At 51.1% G+C, this 23,721-nt stretch overlaps 1 protein-coding gene across 2 annotated transcripts in view; it reads left to right on the forward strand.

The window, feature by feature from the left end:
• LOC144768561 (sulfotransferase 1C1-like) overlaps positions 1-23,721 on the forward strand; it is a 284,323-nt gene that overhangs the window by 224,150 nt on the left and 36,452 nt on the right. For both annotated transcript variants that reach the window (XM_078652333.1, XM_078652334.1), the window contains one exon: positions 11,723-11,817. In XM_078652333.1, the coding sequence (XP_078508459.1) occupies positions 11,723-11,817 (95 nt within the window). The remainder of the gene's footprint in view (positions 1-11,722; positions 11,818-23,721) is intronic.

Here is a 23,721-nt window from a genome sequence, read left to right on the forward strand (position 1 = left end):
ATAATCCAAGTTCAGGAGGGACAGCGGGCGATAAGAGCTGCAAACCGTTGGGCCCGGTTTGGGTAACAGTACTATAACCGCCTCACGGAGCGTGGGAGGGAGAATACCGGACTCCAAAGATTCGGCGTAAACCTCCACCAGAATGGGCACCAATTCCTCTTTGTACGTCCGATAGAAATCGGCCGTAAAGCCATCCAGGCCCGGCGCTGAAGACCCCCTCAGTGAGTCTATCGCTTCCTCTATCAACTCGGGCGTGATGGGATGTGCCAAGAAATCCTGCATATACCTCTCCAAGAAAACCATAGCTATTTCATCAATATAGAGACCCGGGTCACGGTGTTCGTCGGAAAGGGCAGACTTGTAAAGGCGTTTGTAGTAGGTCAGGAATGTATTGCATATGGCAGGAGTAGTGTAGTGCAGCATGCCATCGTCATCAGTTATTTGTGTAATGTACGCAGCTTGTCGGGGTGGGCGCAGCAATTGGGCCAATAGCTTGCCAGGTCTGTCTCCCTCGCCGTATTGGCGCGCTGTGTGATACTTGCCCAGATACTTCAGCTCTCTGTCTGCCTCGTCCCTGAACTGCAGGAGGAGCTCAATGCGTTTCGCCTCGTTAACAGGGGAGGGATCAGCAAGAATTTGGGATTCGATGGCCAACAGGCCAGTCTCTAAGCGGGCCAGGGAAGTTCGGATTTCACGCAGCGCACCGACATGTTTGGTAATGCAGACTCCCCTTATAGTAGCCTTGAACCCCTCCCACAGAGTGGCCCATGTGGCCACCGAGCCAGTGTTGAGGTCGAAGTAGTCCTCGATCGCAGAGCTTATCCCCTCAGTGAAAACTGGATCCGCAAGTGCGCGCCCAGGGAATCGCCACTGCCGTTCGTACCCACCCAACCTTGGGATCGCAAGCACCAGTACCACAGGAGAGTGGTCAGAGAGTGTGCGCGGTAGGGTGCGTAGATCAGTGACCCAGCCCGCCAGGCCCGGAGAAAGGAGCCAGTAGTCTATCCTGGTGCTCGTGTTGTGGAAGCCGGAGTGGTGCGTGAAGGAAGGGGAGGCAGTGTGACGCGTCGCCTCTATGTCCTGAAGTGAAAAGTGGGAGCAAATATCAGCCATCACAGCGCGGGATAGCGGTTTGCGGTCAGGGGAGATGGATGTGCTGTCTCTGCCTGGGTTCATCAGCAAATTAAAATCTCCCCCCATCACCAGCAGGTCAATGTCAGCGTGTAGCAGAGATAGGTGCAACTCCGCAAGATGGGCCGGAGAGTCGACATTAGGACCATATACCCCCACAATTGCAATCTTATACCCAAAGAGCACACCCTGGAGAATCGCATATCGCCCCTCCCCATCCACCTTGCTACCCGTCAAGACAAAAGGTATACGTTTGTGTACCAAGACCGCCACACCCCGTGCATATCGACTAAAGCACGAAAACACTCTATGGGCACCCCAACCCCGCGCAAAGGAAAGTGTGTCAGACTTAGCCATATGCGTCTCCTGCAAAACAAGCACATCAACATTATGTCTCGTTGCATACTGTAAAAATAGTTTCCGCTTCCGGGTGGAATTCAAGCCTCGGACATTCCATGTCATTAACGTTAAACCAGAAGGGCCAGTCTGTAATCCTATCCGGGCCATAGCGTCAAATCAAAAATCATGGGCGTGAAGAAGTCATTTAGCAAACCTTTGTCTTGCATCTCACACTCAGATACCAAAAACAAGAAAAAAACAAGGAAAAACACAACCCCCCCTCCCAACCCACCACCCAGCCTCCCAGCACCCCACGAGAGGCAGAACCCCATTAGTTGCAAATCAATAATGCAGAACAATAAATGCAAAATGGGGAGAACATGCGAAATCAGCTGCATATTGCGATCTAGCAAAACCAAGAAAAGGAAACAAAACAGTACGGCACGCGCCATGGGGGGAGGCAACTCAAACCCCCGAGCGGGCAATCCAACGGAACGGTGGGAAAGTCAAGGACAAATGTTAATAGAAGAGCTGGAAGTCATCCCTGCAAAGAAGAAGAATGTAACAGAACTAGAGCGATAGGGGCATTCAGCCCTGGCCAGCATCAGTAAATAAATCATCGCTCGCCTGTGTGTCATGAATTACAGGAGAAGTGGATCCGGAGCCCGCGGCCGATCCAGGCCCCTGTTTGTACGAGTGGCAGAAGTCCTGAGCCTCAGCTGGAGAGTCAAAGATACGGAACCGGCCAAGGGCCTCCACTTTCAGCCGGGCCGGGTAGAGCATACTGTACTTGAGGCCCAGGTTTCGGAGCGCTGCCTTGACGCTGGTGAATTTCCTACGAGCCTCCTGCACCATAACAGTATAGTCAGGAAAAAAGGACAGTTTGCTCCCTTGCCACCTCACCTCACCCATCTCACGTGCCGCCCGAAGCGCGGCGTCGCGGTCACGAAAGTTCAGTATTCTGGCAATGATGGGTCGGGGCAACTGACCAGAACGTGGTTTGAGACCCAGGGACCTGTGTGCTCGTTCCACCACAAAACCAGCCGTAAAGGTGTCTTTGCCAAACAGTTCAAGAAGTAGGTTCTCCACGAAGGTGTCAAATCGGCCAGTGGCTGTAGTCTCCGCCACGCCATGGATCCTGATGTTGTTCCTCCGGCTGCGCGCCTCCAAATCCTCGTTCTTGATGGCGACATCCTTCAAAATCTTTTCCACCCTCTCCAGGCGCTTCAAGGCTTTGGAAGACCCATCCTCCAGGTCGGAAATTCTAGACTCCGCAAGATCCAGGCGTCGATCGTGAGCTTGCACCGTAGAGTTGATGGCAGAGAGTTTCTGCTCCAGACTGTCGAACCTAGTATCCAGCGCCTTGAAGCCTGCACGCATCTCCCCCATCATGGCGGCCATCATTGTTGCGGCATCACCTGTATCCAGCGCCACAGAGGGTCTCGATGTAGCACCCGGAGAGAGGTCAGCAGCCGGGGGAGGAGGCTTGTCGAACTGTAGAGTTCTCTGAGCAGGGTCTTTCTTCCCCATTGTGGAGGATGGCTGCCGAGGTCGCAGACGCTGCGACAATGGCGGGGAGCAGGGATCAATTGTAGAGTAGGCCAAGCCACAGACCACCAAGGCCAGGAATTGCTGGGCAGCACGACTGGCAAGTGGACAGCCCGCAGCCAGAGGAGCAGAAGCAGGCAGTGGCAGGCAGCGCTATAGGAAGCTCCGGTGTGTAGGCGGGAGCCACCCCCGACGTAGTGCAGCAGGTAAGGCCTTAAGACCGCAAGGCAGGGCGGCACCTCGCCCAGACTCTCGGCGGGGCTGTAACGTGGGCTCGGGAGCGCCCCCAAACCGCCCAACAGGCACACAGCTCACCCCACCCCCGCCCCCCCTCGCGCCCGCAGCAAGTCCCCCAGCTCCGCCCGAGCCCAAAATCTAGTCCCCGGCTCCCGGGCCCCAACAGGCCCACGGCCGCAGCCGCACCCAAGAGCCCGGAAAAAACCGGGAAAGAGCGGGAGCGAGCGGAAGCAGCGAGGCAATGCGCGAGGCAGTGAAGGGCAGGAGAAGAGGGACTAAGCCGCGGCCGTGATCGCCCGAGCGGCACTCACCCGGAGCACCAGCGTCGCAGGGAAAATGGCGCCGAGGTCCGGCGTACTCAGCTCCTCTCCGCCGCGTCTGAAGCGATCAGCCGTCCCCACAGCTCAACCATCGCTCGCGGGCCGCCAGTGATCATCCGGAGGCTGGACACGGCCGGCAGTAGCAGCGGGGACGCATTTTACAGTCCTTTTCCGTCCGTTTCGGGCGCCCGCCCGGAGGAGCCTCACAGCGATGCGGCCATTACGGTTGCCGCCGTGGCCACGCCCCCCGTTTTGTTTAGATTTTAAATATCTCATACAGCAAGCCGAGCCCACTGTGTGAGTGAGTGTACCTTAAGGTCTTCTAACAGTTCCAGACGTAGCAGACAGTTTAACATGAGGTCGTCGACTTTATTTGTCTGGTCTCAAGTTAATATCCGGCTGCGCAGTGGTGGCCCACTTCCTCTTATGCAATTTTATAGATAGCGTGAACTCGACCCCAAGTATTGGAGCGCTGATTTGTGACGAGATTAGGCACCTGTAATGTGCACTCACTGACGGCTCTGGAAAGATGCACCCATACACTGAATGAGAGGCAGGAGACTTAAATGTGGTAAGGGCTGGATTTATTATAATATATTTATAATAGTAACTCTGCAGGAGGGTGCCTGGACGTCCGGTGCACTCAGGGGATATCTGCCGACTTGCGCCGTTCAGCGCGGTCGGAAGATGGCCTCCTCGCGTGCTCGTAATCACGTAGCGCGCAAACACTAGAGCGCGACTCTACATATCTCCCCCTTTTTGTACCAAAACACAATTCACAATGTCAATGCCAATAAGGAACTACTTTCCATCGCCCAAGTCAAAGTCCCGAAATCTTGCAGGTGTTACAATCACTCTTCCCCCTCGGGTATGCCTCACCGGGGTGGAGGTCTCTGGTCTGGGACTGCTCTCTGCAGGGCTCACCGCCGTTTTCACCTGGTTACCTGGTCTTTCTCTTCGTGGGGTCTCACTCTGTTCCCCCAGATGTTCTTCCGCCATGGGGACTTCACCAAGTTCCAGTTCCTCTTCTTGTCCTCCTTCTGCCCCGCTTCTTCCTTCCTCCGTGCTGATGCCTCCACTCTCTGGTGACCTCGGGTCCATCATCATTCTCTCTCTATCCTCCGGGATCCATTGTAGGATCTTACTGCATCGGGAGATGCGATCTTGGGACCACACATTCCCGTCGCTGAGCAAGGCTGCCCTATCATACACTTCCTTCACTTGTAGGGGCTGACTGTATTTGCTGTCACCCTTTTTCCGAAGTATGGCCAACTTTACTCTGACCCATTCCCCCTTTTCCAGGGATGTTGTCTTCACATTCCTTCTCTTGTTGTAATGTTCGGTGTAAATCAACTGGGCTTTCTCCAGGTTACGCTGAACTACCGCAGGGGACCATTTGCTCATTACTGTCTTTTCCTTCCAGGCTACATTGTCTTTGGTGAACAGGTCCCTGCCCCTCAAGATGTGGAAGGGGCTGTACCCCGTGCTCGTGGGGGTGATGCAGTAGGCCCATATCATATTCTGAACTTCTTTTTCCCAGTCCTTACCCATCATGATGGCCGCCTGGATCAATCCCATTAGGACCCTGTTGAAACGTTCCACTTGGCCATGCCCAGCTGGGTGATATATGGAGCTGTGCTTGGTTTTGATCCCGTTCCTTTCCATGTATTTATACCACTTCTCTGAGGTGAACTGGGGGCCATGTCACTCAAGACCGATCTTGGTATGCCTTCTCTGAGGAAAACGGAGGTGAGAGATCGGAGTACCGTGTCCGTGTCCATTTCTTCTTGAACGTGCACTTCTGGCCATTTCGAGTACCTGTCCACTATGACACATAGATATTTCGGGGTGCCCAGGGTGTCCAGGATGGGCCCCAGGATGTCTATAGATATCTCTTCCCAAGGATTAGCTGCAGTGGTAAACTTTCCTAGGGCTGATCTCAGGGGAGTCATGGTCTTGTCTGCTCGTTGGCATTGGACACACTCCCTCACGTGTCACTCTGTTTGATTATCCATGCCCGGCCACCAGTACATCTGTTTGGCCCTCAGTTTGGTCTTCACGATCCCTAGGTGTCCCTTGTGCAATATTGCTAGCAGGCGTGGGATCAACAGGGCCTGGGGGACCACTATGTCTCCTCGATACATGAACGTGCCTTTGTCATCTAGGGACAACTCTTCTCAAACCTCGTAAAACTTTTTTGACGACGCCTGCAAATGTCTCTTCTCTGGCCATCCTCCGACGATGAACTCCTTTATTTCTCGGAAGTCTAGATCTTCCTCATACGGCTCGGTCCACTCTTGGTTGCTGATCACCTTCTCCGGGTCCTCCATCAGGGCCACCATTTCTTCATTCTCTCCTGTACTGTCAGGTGCTCCTTCCATGGCGGCCGCCCTACTAAGGTAATCTGCCACCTTGTTCTTATTCCCTGGGATGTACTCCACATCGTATCTGTATTCGAGCAATTTCACTGTCATCTTGGCTATCCTGGGGGTGGCACTCACATGTCCGCTGGACGTCAACACCTTTACGAGGGGCTTGTGGTCCGTTTTGAGTTGGAACCTGGTGCCCCATAGGAACTGTCGGAACTTCCCCATAGCCCACAGGACTGCCAACATTTCTTTTTCTATAACACTGAATTTTTTTTCCGTGGGCGATAAGGCTCGGGACGCAAAGCTGAGGGTTTCTTGTCATCCCATTCCTCCTCTCCTGCATGAGGACTGCTCCCAGTCCTTTATCACTGGCGTCTGTCGTCAGCACTGACTGTTCATGCGGGTCGTAACCTTGGAGGGGTATGGCTTGGCTGATGTCGATCTTTAGACTGTCAAATTCTTTCTGTGTCTCCTCCGTCCAGGCGAACACAGTCTTGTCCCTTATCAGCTGTCTCAGATGGTGCGTTTTAGTGGCAAAATGCCTTACAAATTTACTGTAATATTATGTCATGCCCAGAAAGGATCTCACTTCTTCCTTGCTGGAGGGGGGTGGCACATCACAAATGGCTCTCACGTTCTCTCTTTTGGGTGTGATGCCGTGTTCCCCTATCTCGTGTCCCAAGTAGGTGACTGAAGTCATTCCTAGGCGGCACTTCTCCCACTCTGCTGTTAAACCTTTTTCTTCTAAGATTCGGAGAACCATATCCAATTTCTTGTCGTGATCTTTCAGGTCCTTTCCCATGACCAGTATGTCGTCTTGGAAATATTGCACTCCCTCGATGTCCCTGAAGAGTCAGTGCATTAATTTTTGGAAAACCGCAGCGGCCGAAGCAAGCTCAAACGGCATCCTGCGGAACTGATAACATTCGAAGGGTGTTATGAACGATGTGAGTCGTCGACTCGCTGGATGCAAGACGATCTGATGATAGGCTGACGTAAGATCAATGGTAGAGAACCACTTTACTCCCTTCGTCTTCGCTAGCATTTCCTCTATACAGGGCAAGGGGAATTTCTCTACTACTATGCATTTATTAAGTTCTCTCAGGTCCACGCAGAGCCTGACCTTCCCATTCGGTTTAGTTGCTACTACCAAGGGCGCAAACCACTCGGCACAATTTATGGGCTTGATTATGTCATTTTCATCCAGTCTGCGTAGTTCTTGCTGCACGGCTTCTCGTACTGCAATTGGAACGTTTCGCACCTTGTGGGAGACCGGTGTGGCATCTTCTTTGAGTTCTAGCCGGTGTATGAACTTTTCCAATTTGCCGACTTCCCCCCAAACACTTTGGGGAAGTCTCTCTTCATCCTCTCGAAGTCCGGCCAACGCTCCGGTGCGGTCATCAGTACCTGCGTGTCTCCGCCCGGGTCCAGCTGTATTCCGAGATCGCCTTGGTCTATCCATCCCAGGACCGACGGTCCTTTTTCCGCCACATACAGCTTGCACTCTGCGCTTCTTCCTTTGAATTCAAACGTCAGTTCCCTGTAACCTACCATGGGTTTAGGTTCTCCAGTGTACGTGACCGGTCTTATATCTGGGGGTTCCAACTTTGGACCCAGGCTGGGTCTGAATTTCTCATTCCACACTGCTCTTTGCACGATAGTATACGGTGAACCCGAGTCTGCCACTATCTTGATCTGTACCCCTCCTATGACCATGTCGCACTGTGGTTTGCGGGAACGCGGACCATCCACGCCTAGCCCTTGGTCTTCCACGCATAGTACTGTGTCCTCATCGTCTAGTTCCTTTTCTTCTACTTCTTCTGGATCTTGTTCCACGTATTTCACCATGGATCGGTTCATCTTCTGCCGACACACTTTTTCATAATATCCGACAATGCCACAGAACATGCACTTCGCCCAGAACGCTGGGCATCTTTTGTCATAGGCCTCGTGGTTCTGGCTCCCGCAGTGGTAGCATGTGTTCTTTCCACCTTTGTATTGTTTCCCTTGCTGCGCCGACCTCGCGGCCCATTTGTTGGGCCCTCTGCTTCCTGTCGACGTGGCTTTGATTCTTCCCGCAGGTTCTGCATCGTCCACTTTGTTCACCATAGGTCTCAGACTTGGTTCCTTCTTAGCTGCGTCAGCGCACCTCTTCGTCAGTTCGGCCTTTTTTACAATGGCTATCCCCTCCTTTAACGTGGCTTCACCACTCACCCACAGTTTGTCCTGCACACTCTTGTTGGTGGTGTGTATCACTATCTGGTCTTTTATGAAGTCATCATGGAGTGCTCCGAACTTGCAAGTAGTGGCTAGTTTCTTCAACGCAGCTACGTATTCATCAATGGATTCTCCTGGTTCTTGTTTCCGCTGCTGGAAATTATATCGGTCTATCGAGATACATACTGCGGGTCGGTAATGATTGTTCAGTTCCTCTTTGGCATGTCCGACACATCGTCGTCTCCGGCTTGTCTGGGTGCGGGCACTAGGTTCTGAAACACTCTTATCCCTTCTGGGCCTAGATTGTGCAAGAGTATTCTCTTCTTTCTCTTGCTCAGGAAGGCTTCTCCGTCCTCGTCTTCCAGGGCTTCAATGTAATTCATTATGTACTCCCTCCAATCCTCCCACTTCATAAGGGGTTCTCCTGGTTTGGGTAGGAATGGGATTGGCGCCATTAGTGCTGAACCTTGCGCGCTCATTTTGGCGCGTCTTGCAGTGTCTGCCACGTGGCCTCTCGGACTGCCTGGTGCACTCGCCTCTCCTCCTGGTACAGGCTGCAACTGAGGACCTTCTGCACCCCTGGCTCTATCTCCTCCTAGCTCTGCCAGGGCCGCTACCTGGTGGTCTTCCTTTTGGTCAGGCTTCCCCCAGGTGGTTCCTCCTGTGGATCCTCCCCTTAGCGTGTAGTCGGGCTGTAATGGTGTCTAATCTGCTTCCCCAAGCTTCACTGTCTCCTACGCTGCTCCCCTGTACCTGGTTCGTGGCTGTGGTGGGCTAAGGCTGCTCACTCTCGTTCATCTGCATCTCTGCCATGCCCTCCTGCTGTGTTTGGCGTCCCTCTTGTCTCCTGGTCGGGTGGGTGGCCTCGGGTAGAAATAGTGGTGGTTTCTGCTCTACCGCGCTTTTTTTTTCATTTCCTGGATCCCGGCCTCGTCGCCATTGTAAAGGTGCACCCATACACTGAATGAGAGGCAGGAGGCTTAAATGTGATAGGGGCTGGATTTATTATAATATATTTATAATAGTAACTCTGCAGGAGGGCGCCGGGACGTCCGGTGCCCTCAGGGGATATCTGCCGACTCGCGCTGTTCAGCGCGGTCGGAAGATGGCCGCCTCGCGCGCTACGTAATCACGTAGCGCGCAAACACTAGAGTGTGACTCTACAGGCTCCATTGCCTCTAATTGCAATGTTTGAGGTGCTCTGCTGGACCTCGGACTGCTAACAAAGAAGCTTCTGCTCTGCCCCAGCTTCATGTCGTAAGCAGGACTCCTCGTGGCTTTCTTCAAGCAGAACATCAGTGGTCCGACTTCCACTCTCCAAGGAAAGAGTGGTTGTGAGGAGTGTGCGCTGCATGGTTTCTCTCACCCTGCTCTCCATTCCGTGCCCTCAAAGCCAGTAAACAGTTTGGTAGATAATTACCTTGACGAGTGGTGCATATGTGGCTTGCTCACCCCCTTCCAAAATGGTGCTAGGTGCTTCGATTGAACAATAAGCAATTCGAAAGGAGGGCGATGGCACTTATTTACAAAATGACAATTAAAATAATGGAAATATTATCAAAGACCTTAAGTCTTCCTTTTTAATCCAAGGTGCTCATTGATTGGTGAGTTTGTGCATGTGAGTGTCTTTGGCGGTTTGTGAATGTTTGTGAGAATCTAATAATACATCTGTATAGATGTATATGTGACCACACTATTCATGGATGATTGATTGGATAGTTGAATGCTTGCACGAGTAGATGAGGTACAGGTGTGTATGAGCGCATGAACGAATGAAAGGGTGGCTGAGTGCGTTGATAAGTGAGTGAATAAAATGAGTGCTACTTGGATAGATTTGTGGATGAATAGAAGAATGCATGGATAATGGAATGAGATATTGCAAGGAGTAATAGATATGTGCATGAGCAGATGAATCGGTAAATAAGAGGATGAGAGTGCATGTGTGGACAAATGAGTGAGCAAGTAGATGAGAGAACGGATGCTCATATATAAGTTAGCGAGTTCATGGGGAGATAAGTAATTGAATGTAACTCACTTACACCTGCACTCATAAAAATGCTGGTACACTAATACCAGCAACCTCACTCACACCTCACTGCCACAAATCCCAGTAACCTTCCTCACACCTGTAATGGAAGTTGCTAAATAATCTCATTTGCACCTCAGTCATGCAACTGGAACTTGAACCAGTAAGCTCACTCACACCTTCACTGTCACTTATACCAGCACCTGTACTGGCACTTTAACTTTCACATGCACTCACACTTGGGTTAGCATCATTAATCTCTCTCACAGCAGCACTGACATCTGCTCTTGCACTAGCATTCTCCCCTGCACTCCTTCTTGCACTCACGGCTATTCTGACACATTTGCCACAGTTATATCTGGTTATTACTAGATGATTTGAATAAAGTAAATTGGTAGCTTCATGCAGCGTCTTAGCCTCTCGCAGCCACACTCACTGCAGAGTAATGGACGAAGCTGATACCTAATCCTTAAAGACCAGAAATATCTCAAGGGAGACTCCTGGTAATTGATGGTGCACTTGTATACTGGTGGAGTATAAATTGGTGAGCAAAAGTAGTTGTTTTAATCTGATTGCAAAGTGGATGAATAAAGGAGAATAGAAAAATGGAAGCAGATGTGTGTGGCTTACAGTTGGGAACAGAGCATGTGACAAATGGAGAGGTGTGGTGCATCGGCCAGGGCAACTGACTTCGGAGCACAGGGTTCACGGTTCGATCCCTGGCAGCTCAGCTCAGCACCATGTGACTCTGGGCAATAGCTCACTTAATTTCCACAACGACCCCCAGCGCCTTGAGACCCGTAAGGGTGAGTAGTTTGTGCTTTACAAATACAAATTAATGTATTTATTTACAAAGCAGGAGCAAGGGGGAATCTTTGATTTCACTGACTATCATTGTCTAGCAATTTAATTTCAGTATTGCAAGGTCTGAGGAAAACCATCCCTTCCAGGTACCACACTTCAGGTATTACAGTGCCTGAGCTGAGCTCTGCATTGTACTCCATTTCTGCAGTCTGCACAAAGTTGAGCTCAACGTCAGTGAGGATGGCTAAGGCTCTGCGCTGGGGCCTCTCTGACATCCTAGTGCCATTCCATTTCTGGTGCTTTGCAGCAAATGTGAGATCTTCTAAGAGTTTCTCTATGCTCAAATGGGTGTAATTTCTGATTTTTATATGTTTCTCTTGTATTCCTTGCTTGATTTTGCTCGCGAGAACTTATCACTCATAGTTGTTGAATGTCACTCATAATTACACTAAAATTATGAAAATGTCACACATAAGCAATCTGAACCTTTGGCAGTTTTGTTAAGTGCTTAAATTATCTGAATAAATTAGCTTATTAAAGAGTTGGAAACAGGTCAATGGAATGTCCTATGAAACTTGTGTCACCGGAAGTTGATGGTCCGGGTTCTTAATTAGAAACCTAGGTGGGCAGTCGTCTGCTTATAAAATGTATCCATTGGACTCCTAAAGTCCTCACTGTTTGCTGTCTGCGATGGAAGGTGCTCTTATATCATCACTCTGCTTTTTATGTAGTTAGCTGGGGCTCCTGGTACCAGCATGTCCGTGGTTACTGGGATAAGAAGGACACACACAGGATGCTGTACATGTTCTATGAAGACATCAAGGAGGTAAGTGATTCATTCTAATGTGCTTTTTGTTGAGACATATGTACATGGTGGGAAAGCTCGAACATCCTTGAAGCAGCACTACAAGCAATGCGAAAATCCATCTGTTAAAATACACCCAGTACAAAACACAAATGTATCCTGAGCTTGGTTCATCAACAGAAAAAGTCCTTAATAAATCAAGGTTGAGATGATCTTCTTATTCTTCTTTTATTTCACAGCACGTCTCCAAACACAATCCTAGCCGCCAACACCTGTTTCGTCTTTTGTGGTATGAGCCACAGACTTCCTCGGGACTATTTCTCTAAAGTTATCCGTATCGACCAGTACAAATTATTATAAGCAGTTAGAGAAGGCTAGACGCCACTTTTACTACTCGTGCTGGACGATACTGTCGATAATGGTTCTTTGTTGATTTGTTGTATTTGGCGGACTTTTTTGGAGAAGGCTGTACACCTTGCCATGGAGCACAGAATTTGATAAACCTATCAGTTTTGGAGAACCTTAAATATCTGCTTATAATAATTTCTACTGGTCGATACGGATAACTTTACAGAAATAGCCCTGAGGAAGTCTAAGGCTTATACCACAAAAGACGAAACACGTGTTGGCAGCTAGGATTGTGTTTGGAGAAGTGCTGTGAAATTAAAGAAGAATAAGAAGATCGTCTCAACCTTGATTTATTAAGGACTTTTACTATTGATGAACCAAGCTCAGGATATATGTGTGTTTTGTTCTGAATGGTATAGGATTTTTTCTATACTGTCTGGTTGATGGAGGATGGCTGTCACCTTATCCTTTGAGCTACTGAGATTTTCACTAACTTTACTGTTTCACAACTCTACGCAATTACCACCCAGCCATCTGTTCGTTGTAGTAAAATACACCCAGTAGATTATATGTAATTGAGTGCCTTACCTTTATATGTATTTTTCATTCACCAGTATGAATTTTTTTATAATGGCCCTTCAAACACATTGACATGTCAATAGTTATTTAGGATTGTAACATTCAATTGGAGGACATAGAGCTTTATTGTCTATGTATACTGTCATTATTGTTCAGACATTGTTGGTCACCCTGCAGTAAATGTAAATGTAAATGTATTTCGATTTATATAGCGCACGAATCACCCAGGGGTCTCAAGGCACTTGCTTAGGGAACCCGTCCTGGTATTCCCCCGTGAGATACCCCGGCAGGGTATCCACAAGGTGAAAGCCAGGCATCCCGCCGCGAGGGGCCGTAGTGGAGATTAAGCAAGCTATTGCCCAGAGTCGCAGAGTGTGACCCCGTGAGTCGAGTAGGCACCGGAGCGAGAATTGTCGAGTCCGTGGAATTTTGAGCCCGAGACCCGCCGGGGCGGGGAATCGAACCCTGGTCCACGGCAGATCTCAGCTTCCGGGTCTGCCGCCTCTAACCACTGAGCCACGCTTCTCCACTGTAGCCATGGTGGTTATTGCTGTTTACAGCTAAAGTCCCAGGATCTTAATGCATATTGTGGTTAGTTAACCTTTGTACAACTGAGTATACAAAAGATGTAAGACAAGCAGTGAAGCCATACATTAGGAGGTAGAAGAGGGTTAAGAACTAAGATACCATGTGGCAGGGCAGGTGTTCTGGATATCTGGGTGCCTTCTACTTGGCCCCTCAAAGCAGACAGATACAGTGAACCAAACATCGAGACTTGCAGCAAAGGTCAGACAAATTCGTCCTGGAATCCAGATGGTGGCAGAATTTCAACTACAGTAGGTGGAGGTGGTATCTGTAGACAGGAGGAGGGCCGAATATGGGAAAATGGCACGATGATGGAAGTTGACAGCAGGGGTTCTTCTTTGTCTTGATGAAGTACAACTGTTTGTTGGAACAGGAACAACAGATGTTGTAAAGACGTAGCACAGAGGCATATAGTTACAGGTAGAAGCCCTTAATTTGGCGATCCTCTTGCAGTGACAAGCATCCACGCAGGCCAGTACTCCACAGCACTTAACATCAGTGTGTGTGGTAAGCTGGACTTCGAAAGGACCACAGCACTGAGCTGGAGGTTAGGCTTCTGCTGGCAGACTAGCATGCAAACCCAATCCCTTGGTGCAGATCTTTCATGCATAATCAGATAGGCAGGTAAGACTGCCTGAATCTCAGAATAGAAGATATAAAGACAGCAAAAAGTTGTCAGCAATACTAGATGTTAATATCACCATTAACGTATAATTCAAAAGAAGTTGGAATAACTGGGGGATTTGGCGAAAGCAACATAGGCTGTCCCATTACAATTTAGTAGGCACTCAACTTAGGGCCTGATGCAGAGTGTGTCGAATTGGTACTCCACTGTGAGAGAAATCCCGTCTGCCTTATGACATCTACATTATTTCCTAATGCACTTGTTGTAAGGGAAATGGGATATCCGTCACATTTGTGAAAGAGTACTTGGCTGCCAAACTATAAGCGAGGTCCTTAGTCCTTTAGCTTTGGATGGCTCTGATTGACCAGAGTTCCAAGGAAAAAGCATTGGATCACTTGAGATCCCTTTTGGCACAAAGTATAGCTATTTTGCTTGTCAACATGGAGCTGAAACACTCTTATCTTCCTTGATGATTCGGGACTATAGACACAGTGAAAGTAATCTTTGATCTATAACGTTTTGTATTGTTCAGGGACTAGAACTGTTGAGTCCTTGCATAGTCATGGTTTGTTCAATGCTCTAAATGTGCACACCTTCAGTCATCTTCGGCTCTGAATAACAGTGTTACAGATGATTGAAGTAGCCAGGAATTGAATTACGGGAGGGAGAATTGTGGAAGCAAAGAATAATGATTTATCACTTTTGCTGTGTGTGGGCTTGGACTTAAGGACACTATAATCACCACAAGACATCAAGGAAAGACGGAGGCAGGACTCCCTCACCTGATTACCACACTTGACGAGTGCAATAAAGTTTGAATGTGGAGGACTGAGAGAGAGTCCGATCCAGTATATACTCTCCCAAATATATACAAACAGAAATTAAGAATACCATTCCATATTGGATCCTAGATCAAGTATTCAGTGTCCGGATCTTAAAGATCACTAGAAGCGTTTGCTTAGTGGAGCAAAGGCCCTCACCAATGCTAGGGAGCTGCTATGCCCAACGGGAGATCTTTTTTCTATCGGCAATCTGTTTATCAAAAGTGCCACTCAAATGCCCACAATGTTGAAGGACATCAGCAGGACTATCTAGGAAGATTGGAATGGTGTGATTAAAATTAAATATTGAGTTCTAATAGTCGTTTTTATACATTAGTGGGGTCTATGTTAAGATTCCGAGACTACAGGGGCAAGGATCTTCCTTTATTTTCAATAAATAATGCTTAGATGGTCATTTGTCTATGGATTTCTTTGCCAATGAATAGGTATACAGGTATCATGCCTTTATATTCCAAAGAGGATCTGTGGAAATTCCTCCGGACAGAATCTCAATAAAAATCTTCTCTTTTTCCTATACTAGTCAGGGAAAAAAGTAAACCCCCACCTCTAGTGAATGAAAAACATTTGTCCATAAGACTTACATTCCATAAGCTCAGGGTCTAGTCGACTCAATTATATTAGTGACCCTAAATTCCTAATTAGAGGGCCACATAGGGTAAGTGGATGTTGGACTGATCCCTGGTTATTTCCCCAAAGATGTATCCCAGCTGTTGGCCTCCCTGACTTCCACGCCCCAAAGGTAGCTCCACTAAGTCAACGCTTCCAGTGACCTTTAAGTGCGGAATGGTATACTTCATTTCCATTTGCAGTATTATTATTATTATTATTATTATTACTATAAAGCACCAGTTCACAGCCAACTGCGATGGAGGCTCTGTTTGGACTTTGGGACACTACAACTCCCTCAAGGTATAGAGGAGAGGAGGAAGTGGGAACCCCTCATTTGATTACCACACCTGACCAATGCTATAAAGCATCCATCCACAGCCCACTGCAAGATGTGTGTGCAGGCAATGACCAAGCCATCTGCACCTGTCAGAGATCAAAGAATGCTGGGCCACTCCCTTTGGCTCATTGACAAAATAGTACTGTAAACATTAATTAGCTTCTATACGAACAGAGCAATGATTGCCTCACAAGGAACTGAAGCTCCCTTTCCATCATGTGGAGATTTGACTGTATGAAAAGACTCTTCTGCTCTAATTTGTCACTGTTAGAAGACCTTTTGCATGGCTCAGACAGGTAGAAATGGGTAAAAGAAAGGCAGACTTAGTTCCGGCAGGGTGTAACAAAAATAAAGCTTTATAATGACATCCAATTGAGTAGGATAGCAAACCTATTGGAAGAGATGTAATATGTATTGGATCCTGTTGCCATAGAAGGAATGTAACAGAGTAATAAGCCTATTAGGACTCAGTTTTTTTAAATTTTTTAAAAAATGTGTTTATTGTGTTTTAGGTTGCATTACATAAACAATACGACAGTAATCATAAAGGTATACGAGCATTGCAAGATGGGACCACAGAGATACAGTTGTAGAGATAGTCACTTTGCGGCACTTCCCAGTTCGAGGTCTGTTGTCCGTCGATCACCATTATCCGTGCAACCAGTAGTGTGTACCACGTGGCCTCCCACCAGATCGCGTGCACCATCCCGGGGGGAGTCGTGCCGTTCACCTGAGTCCATCAATCAGTGTCAGTGAGGGGGTGAACTCGTGGTATGTTGGTCACTGTGAGGGTGTCGCAGGAGGCGCCGACTGTGTGGGCATGTTCCTGGTGGCATGTGACATCGTGACATCGTTATCTATGGGTCTGTGCAGTGAACCATATGCAAGGATAGTACCCCGTCAAGTTCGAGCTTCCTAACTTTCCCAAGAACTGAGGGGTGAACTGAATAACATGGGGGGGGAGAATTAGGGGATAGCTGGAGGGAGGGGTGTGGGTTTCCTTATCAGAGCACAGTGTCTGTGCTCCCGGGTCGTCTGGCGCAAGTGAGTGGTGGGCGTAGTTGATATGTGTCCTGGTGCGAAAGGGTCGCTGGGCGCGGCCACTCATGACGTTCGTGCAGTACTTGTGACAATGTCATGGAGGTGTGGGAGTTGGTGTGGCCGGTCGTATTTGGGATTGCAAGACAGTAGGTGAGTCTTGGGGGCGTGTCGCCTGTGTGAATTTATGCAGTAGCTGAGCCCACTCCAGGGATATGGGGTGCTTGCGATGGCCACGTACTTCCTCCTCACGGAGTACCTCCTCCTCCGCCTTGCCCCATTTATTAACCGCGCCAATCCACGCCGCCTCCGGCGGTCCCGTGGGGGCCCTCCAGTGCATGGCGATTCCGCGCTTTGCCAAGAGGATGGCCAGTGATAAAAATCGGTGTTGTGTTTTCTCGGCTTTCCGTCTGTGGAAAATTCCGAGCGCGCATGCCTCCCATGTGTTCATGTTTGCGATGGCCGTGACCTCCTCAAGAGTACGGTGGATTGTGTCCCAGAAACGTCGGAGGGTGGAACAATCCCAGAACATATGCTTGAAATCCCCCCCCGGAGTGTGACAGGGGGGACACTCGAAGTGGGTGTCTGGAAAGAACCTCTGGAGGCGGCCCGGTGTGAGATAGGCCCTATGGAGGACGTTAAATTGTATGTTGCGGAACCTGGCGTTTCTGGAGACTTTTTTGGGAAATTCCTAGGCTGCGCTCCATTACTTATCATGGACCACTCTACCGATGTCCGTCTCCCACTTCTGGCGTAAAGATTGAAGAGAGGGAAGGAGCAGCGAGCGCACCGCTCTGTAGAGCCACGTTACCAAGTGTCTCCCCACACCCATGTGCATGATCGTGTGGATCACTGGGTGCGTCGTTGGTTCACCGGCATCCGGGTCCCAGTGTGTGCGGCTGCTGTCTATTAATTGCCTATGGAGCAAGAACTGCCCGGGGGGGAGGTCGTATTGGTCCATCATCTGTGCGAACGTTTTCAACTGTCCGTCTTCGAAAAAGGATTCGATCTCCGTGACTGACAACTCCGTCCAGACCCGAAGTGTACCCGGGGAGTAGTATGAGTCTCCGCGTGGGAAACCCACTAGGGGCAGCAGGGGCGAATATGGCGGCTGCGTTTTGGACAGGCGGTGAATGCGCATCATGCAAGCACGGGCTATGGATACTTGCATGGGTCGAGTTCGCATGGGTTTAGTACCCAGCAGTAGAAGTCGGACGATCGCGGCCTGCGACAGAGGACCATTAGCTGTGATGGTTTCCCCCGTGTGACGTCCTGCCGTCCAATAGGACAGCCACTGGAGTTGGGCCGCTAGGAATTATGCTTCGAAGGCCGGTGCACCCAGTCCCCCCTCCGTGGTGGGTAGGTAGAGTGTGGACAGCGCCACTCGTCGCCGGCCCCCTCCCCACACCAGTTCTGTCAGGAGAGTGTTTAGTTCTCTGAAGAATGATTGTGGTGGGATCACTGGGAGGTTTACGAAGTGATACAGCAGTCGGGGGACCATAATCATTTTTGCCAGGGCCACGCGGCCTATAGGCGCCAGTGGGAGTGTCTTCCAGAAGCAAACCGCAGATCGTAGGCCAGCCAGGGTTCTGAGATGATTTCCTGCATATATGTCCTCCGGGGTGTGGTACAACCGTACTCCCAGGTATCGGGGGGCCTCAGCACTCCATGCAAGTGATTGGGCGCCTACCTGGGCTTCAAAGGGGGCCATACGGGGGCTCAGTGGGTATAGGGAGGATTTCCTCCAGTTGACCTTGAGGCCCGACACGTCCGCAAACTCCTCCAGTGTTTTCCAGATGCATGTCAGGTCGCTCGTGGCATCTCTAACGTAGATTAGAAGGTCATCTGCATATAGAGATACGCTGTGCCATGTGTGCGCTAGAGGAATACCCCAGTCTACGACCTCTCGCCGTAGGCGTATCGCTAGGGGTTCAACCGCCAGGGCAAACAAGAGGGGTGACAATGGGCATCCTTGTCTGGTCACTCTTTCCACGCTGAATTCGGGAGAAATGTAAGTACCCATCCGGACTCTGGACGTGAGTTGCGAGTAGAGGAGCCTGGTGTAAGCGGTAAGGCGTGGGCCAAAATTGTTCTTCGCAAGGACCTCGAACAGATATGGCCACAGGAGAGTATCAAACGCCTTTTCGAGGTCTAAGATTAGGCAAGCTGCATTCGGGAACTGTTCACACGTCACGTCCTGGATGTGGAATAGTCTACGGAGGTTGTGAGACATGTTGCGGTTTGGCACGAACCCATTTTGGTCGGGATGGACCAGTTGGGGTACGACCTGGGCATATCTCACTGCTAACAGTTTACCTAGGATTTTACAGTCTGAGTTGAGTAGTGCGATCGGTCTGTAAGACGACGGAAGCCGGGGATCTCTGTGTGGTTTCCAGAACGAGACTATTAGTGATTCTCTGAGGGAACGTGGGAGGACCCCTACCTTGAGCGCGTCCTCCAACATGGTTGCCAATCGTGGGGTAAGGGGAACTGAAAAAGCATGGTAATATTCAAGGGGGAAGCCGTCCATGCCTGGGGCCTTGTTTCTGGCAAGTGCTCCTATCGCTGCCTTGATCTCGGTACGTGTTATTTTCTGGTCGAGGTCCTTCTGGACCGCTGGTGAGATCTGGGGGTGGGTAACGTGAGGAAGAAGTCGGCCATCGCGTGGGGGTCACCCTGACACGGCGTCTGATATGTGTACGAGTAGTATGCGTGAAAAACTTGCATGATTGCGATCTTGGAGGTCTGGAGTCGACCGGACTGGTCCGTAATTTCCGTGATGGGTTTCAAGTCGGGATCCTGTCTAGCCAACCAGGCTAAAAGTGTGCCTCCCCTGTTACCCTCCCGGTGTACCCTGGTGGCGTATTTTCTGAAGTTATATTTACGCAAGTCCCTCAGTGTTTCAGCGTATTTCGTCTTGGCTTCTGCTACGCGCTGTTGGGTCACTTCTCCGCGGTCGTCCGCCTGTAGCAGGGTTGCCAGCGCGCGTTCTGCATCACATAATGCGCGTTCTAGGACCATACGTACCCCTATCACTTGTTGTATGCAGTGGCCCCTTGCTGTCACTTTGTGCGCATCCCACTCTATGAGGCTGGAGGATGCTGATCCCGCGTTTAGCCGGAAGTGTTCCTGCAAGTGTTCCCCATGTTCATGTGTGAATACCTGGTCTGTTAGGCACTCCCGAGGGAGCTTCCATGTCGGCACTGGAGGGTGGGGCGGTTTCCATCTAAGGGTCAGGGTATGGGCGACGTGATCTGAAAGTACTCTACCAAGATAGTCTGTGTGCCGAGCTTTGGTATGTATGGCAGGTGAGCATAAGAATCTATCTAGTCGTACTCGAAGGTCGTGGGGGATGGAGTGGAATGAGTACAGTTTTGTTGTGGGGTTTAGTGCCCTCCATGTGTCAGTCAATGTCCAGTGCTGGACCCATGTATTGAAAAATCCCGTCTGTTTGTAAAGTGGTGAGCGCGGCGGTGGGGGGCGGGAACGGTCGAGGGTCGTGTCTAAGACACAGTTGTAATCCCCTCCTAGCAGCCAAGGGGTGTGGGTGTGGTGTGCCAACGTGGTCGTGAGGCGTGCCCAAAAGACATTCTGTTCCACGTTGGGGGCATAGATGCTGCCTATCAGGATAGACTGCCCATCCAGTTGCCCTTCCAGTAGTACATAGCGTCCCTCCTTATCCACCACTCTGGTCTGTTCTCTAAAGGGGACTCCCGGTCTGACCCAAATCAATGTGCCCCTGGCGAATGCAGAGTACCCCGTGGCGCATACCATGCCCCTCCATTTTTTCTGTAATCTGCTAGCTTCCGTCGTCGTCAAATGAGTCTCTTGCAAGAGAGCTATGTGGGCCAGCTGTCTCTTCAGATACGCATAGACTGCATAACGTTTGCTCGCCGTGTGCAGTCCTCTGACATTAAGTGTAATAAAGGTAACATCCGTATTAGGGGATTTTGTCATGTGAGATTGTCAGTTGTGTCGGTCGGTCTTCCCACCACCGGTTGTCCGTAACCAGAGCCACTCTCGCCCGTATAATCTCCCTCCATACATGTCCCCATAGTGACCAAATGTCCTCTCCCGTAAGGGTATCAGGGTAAAATGGGAAGGGGGTAACTTAGAAACAACATCTGGGAAACAGTCCCAACTGAAGGGGCCTATTGCTTGGCACAATAAGTCCAAACTGTACATCTGGTACTGTCTCTAGTTCGTTTGGTGTGAGGGGTTGGTGCGGCGGTAGTGCCGTGGGCCCAGGTCTAGGCCGCCCGCCGCACCGCGGCTCTGTACATGCATTTGCATCCACCATTACCTTAGGTGTGGCTTCCCGGCGTCCCCCGTCGATGAGCATGTTCGGGCATCTCGGTCTTACCGCGGTCTGTGTCAGCAGCCCTCAGATGAGCGTGTCAGCAGTCTGGGGAGTCACCGCTGGTGGAGAAGCTGAGCCTTCCCTGGAGGTGCGGGCATCGCTCTGACCTTCGTCCTCGGATGTGAAGATGTGAGGGCCACGATCCACCTCCCGTTCGACGTCTGGTTGCCGGACCTCCGCCGCCGCTTGTATGGCCCTCTGTCGATCCGCTATGATCTGTTCCAAGTCCGGGACACGTTTGGTGTTGAGAGGCGGCGGTCGATTCATCTGTTTGAGAGTGACCTTCTTGGATCGTAGTCGCCGCCGTTTGTTGGATGCGGAGCTCGACGGTGTATCCTCACGGTCTGATAGGGTCTGATTGCGATGATCTAACCAGCGTCTAGCCTCCGTCGGATCCGTGAAGAAGTGTGTTGAATCTTCATGTATGATTTTGAGGCGGGCCGGGAAAAGGAGGGCGTACTGAATCCCGTGTTGGTGCAGGGTTTGCTTCACCGCCTGGAATGTGGCGCGTTGGCGCTGCACTGCTTGGGAATAATCCGGGAACACCATCACATTTTTGTCTTCCACTCTGAGGATTTTTGCTTGCCTGGCCGCCCGCAGGATCGTGTCCCTGTCTTGATAATGCAGAAGCTTTAGCAGGAATGGTCTGAGTGGGTAGCCAGCCTGAGGGCGTCCGGCCGGGACCCTGTGCGCTCTCTCCACAGAGAAGAATGCCGTGAGGTCTTGGGTCCGGGCGAACGTTTTTATCCACGTCTCAATGTATTGAATTGGGTCTGCCCCCTCCACTCCCTCCGGCAGATTGATCCGGCGGGAGCGCCCCTCCAAATCGTCCGCCTTGCGTTCCAGGAAGTTGACTTTGTCCTGCAGTTCTTTGATGGCTTTTTGGTTGAGCTGGACCTGTGGTTTCAGTTCATGTAGCGTTTGACCCTCTTGCTTCACCTTGTCCGCCAATTTCCTATGGTCATCGCGCAACAGGGTAATGTCCGAAGCCAATTCCCCGAATTTGGTCTCCATGGACATCCGGGAGTGTACGATGGCCGCTAGTACTTTGTCAAGCTTCGTTGACATGTCCGCCTCTTGCGGCGGCCGTCCGGTCTTCGAGTTGCGCGAGGGACCCGGGGAGGGCGAGCGTCTCTGGGCCGGCGCAGGCGTCGTGGTCAGCGTTCTCTGTGGTCTTCCCATTGGAGGCTTGGATGACCTACCGGTCCGACGTGGCCTGCTAGAGACGTCGCGATCTGTCTGCTTCACTCGTGCTGGTCGCGACTCTCGTGGCGATGTCGGTAGGCTGAAGCTCCCGAGATCCTCCCTGTCCAGTCCTCCCCAGTTGGGTGGGCCGGTCACCGCCGGGCTGCGGGACCTCTGGGCCGCGCACTCACGCGGGGCCTTGTCAACGGGGCGCAGGGTCCGGGTAGGCGTCCTCCGCGTTGCCGGACTGGCTGGGGGCTGGGGAGGCTTCCGGCGTGTTCCCTCACTGCCACGCACCCCCCTACCTTTTCACCGCATTGCCGGGTCGGTTGGGGGTTAGGAAGGCTTCTGGCGTGTTCCCTCGCTGTCACGCGCCCCTTACTGTTTCACCGCTTCTCCGGGGGGTGGTTGTGGTGGGTTATCGGCACCCAGCAGGTCTCAAACGGGCCGACTGGAGGCCCGGTCCAGGCAATGAGGTGTGGGGCTCGCCGGCTGCGGAGCGCATGGGCCTCCGCACCAATGTACCTGTTGTAGCCGTGGGTCCCTCGGAGGTGTTGCCCCGCCGATGATCCGGGGTGCAGGTCACAGGGGCCTCGGCAGGTCTCAGGGGCCTCGTTGTTAGGTTCTTCCGCGGGATTACGCGGGCGGCGCCATTTTGAAGAGAAGAATCCGCGGGGACATCTCTTCACACACCACTCAGGTCCCCAGCAGTAGATCCGGGGGTAGCGAGGGCACACGTAAGGACTCTGCGGCGCTTTCAGGGGCCGCACACGCAGAGGCCAGGCTGTCCGACCACGATGAATTTGCGCGCCTTTCGGGTCTTCCAGGCGGGCTGGGGAATGGCGGGTCGCGTCACCATCGAGAGACCCTCTCTCACGGTACCGCAGTTACTGGTGCCTGGGCGGCCGTACCCTCCGGGCGTGCAGGATGTTCTCTGGGGCGCAGGAAGTGCTCCGGAGCTCGTTTATGGTAGGTCCGCACCGGTCCCTCGGGACCTCCAGCGTCAGTCCCTGGGCGCCGCCATTTTGGGTGGGACCCGGCGGCGATCGACTCGGGTCACTCCAGGCGCATCACGGCCACACCGCCGCTCTCAAAGGCACCCGGGGTGGTCGCGGGAGTCCCTCACGCCAGCGGGGGATGTCGCATGTGTGTGGTGGCAGTGGTTGTCATCGGTGTGGCGGGCAGCCGACCAGAGCTCTAGGAAAGCTCGTCCGCCATCTTGGCCGGCTCAGCCACGCCCCCCGCCTATTAGGACTCAGTTGGTGGATGATTTTTGGTGTGCAGGAGGTGATAGTAATTTACCTGTAGCCCATAATTTATCCATTACTAAATGGGGGAGTGTGCAGAGGCACACCTAATAAGGGGGAGCACAACCAACACAAAACAAAATTCACTACCCTTTATAGTAAGGTTAAAT

The sequence above is a fragment of the Lissotriton helveticus genome, chromosome 7 (genome assembly GCF_964261635.1).
Source record: "Lissotriton helveticus chromosome 7, aLisHel1.1, whole genome shotgun sequence".
Lineage (NCBI taxonomy): Eukaryota > Metazoa > Chordata > Amphibia > Caudata > Salamandridae > Lissotriton > Lissotriton helveticus.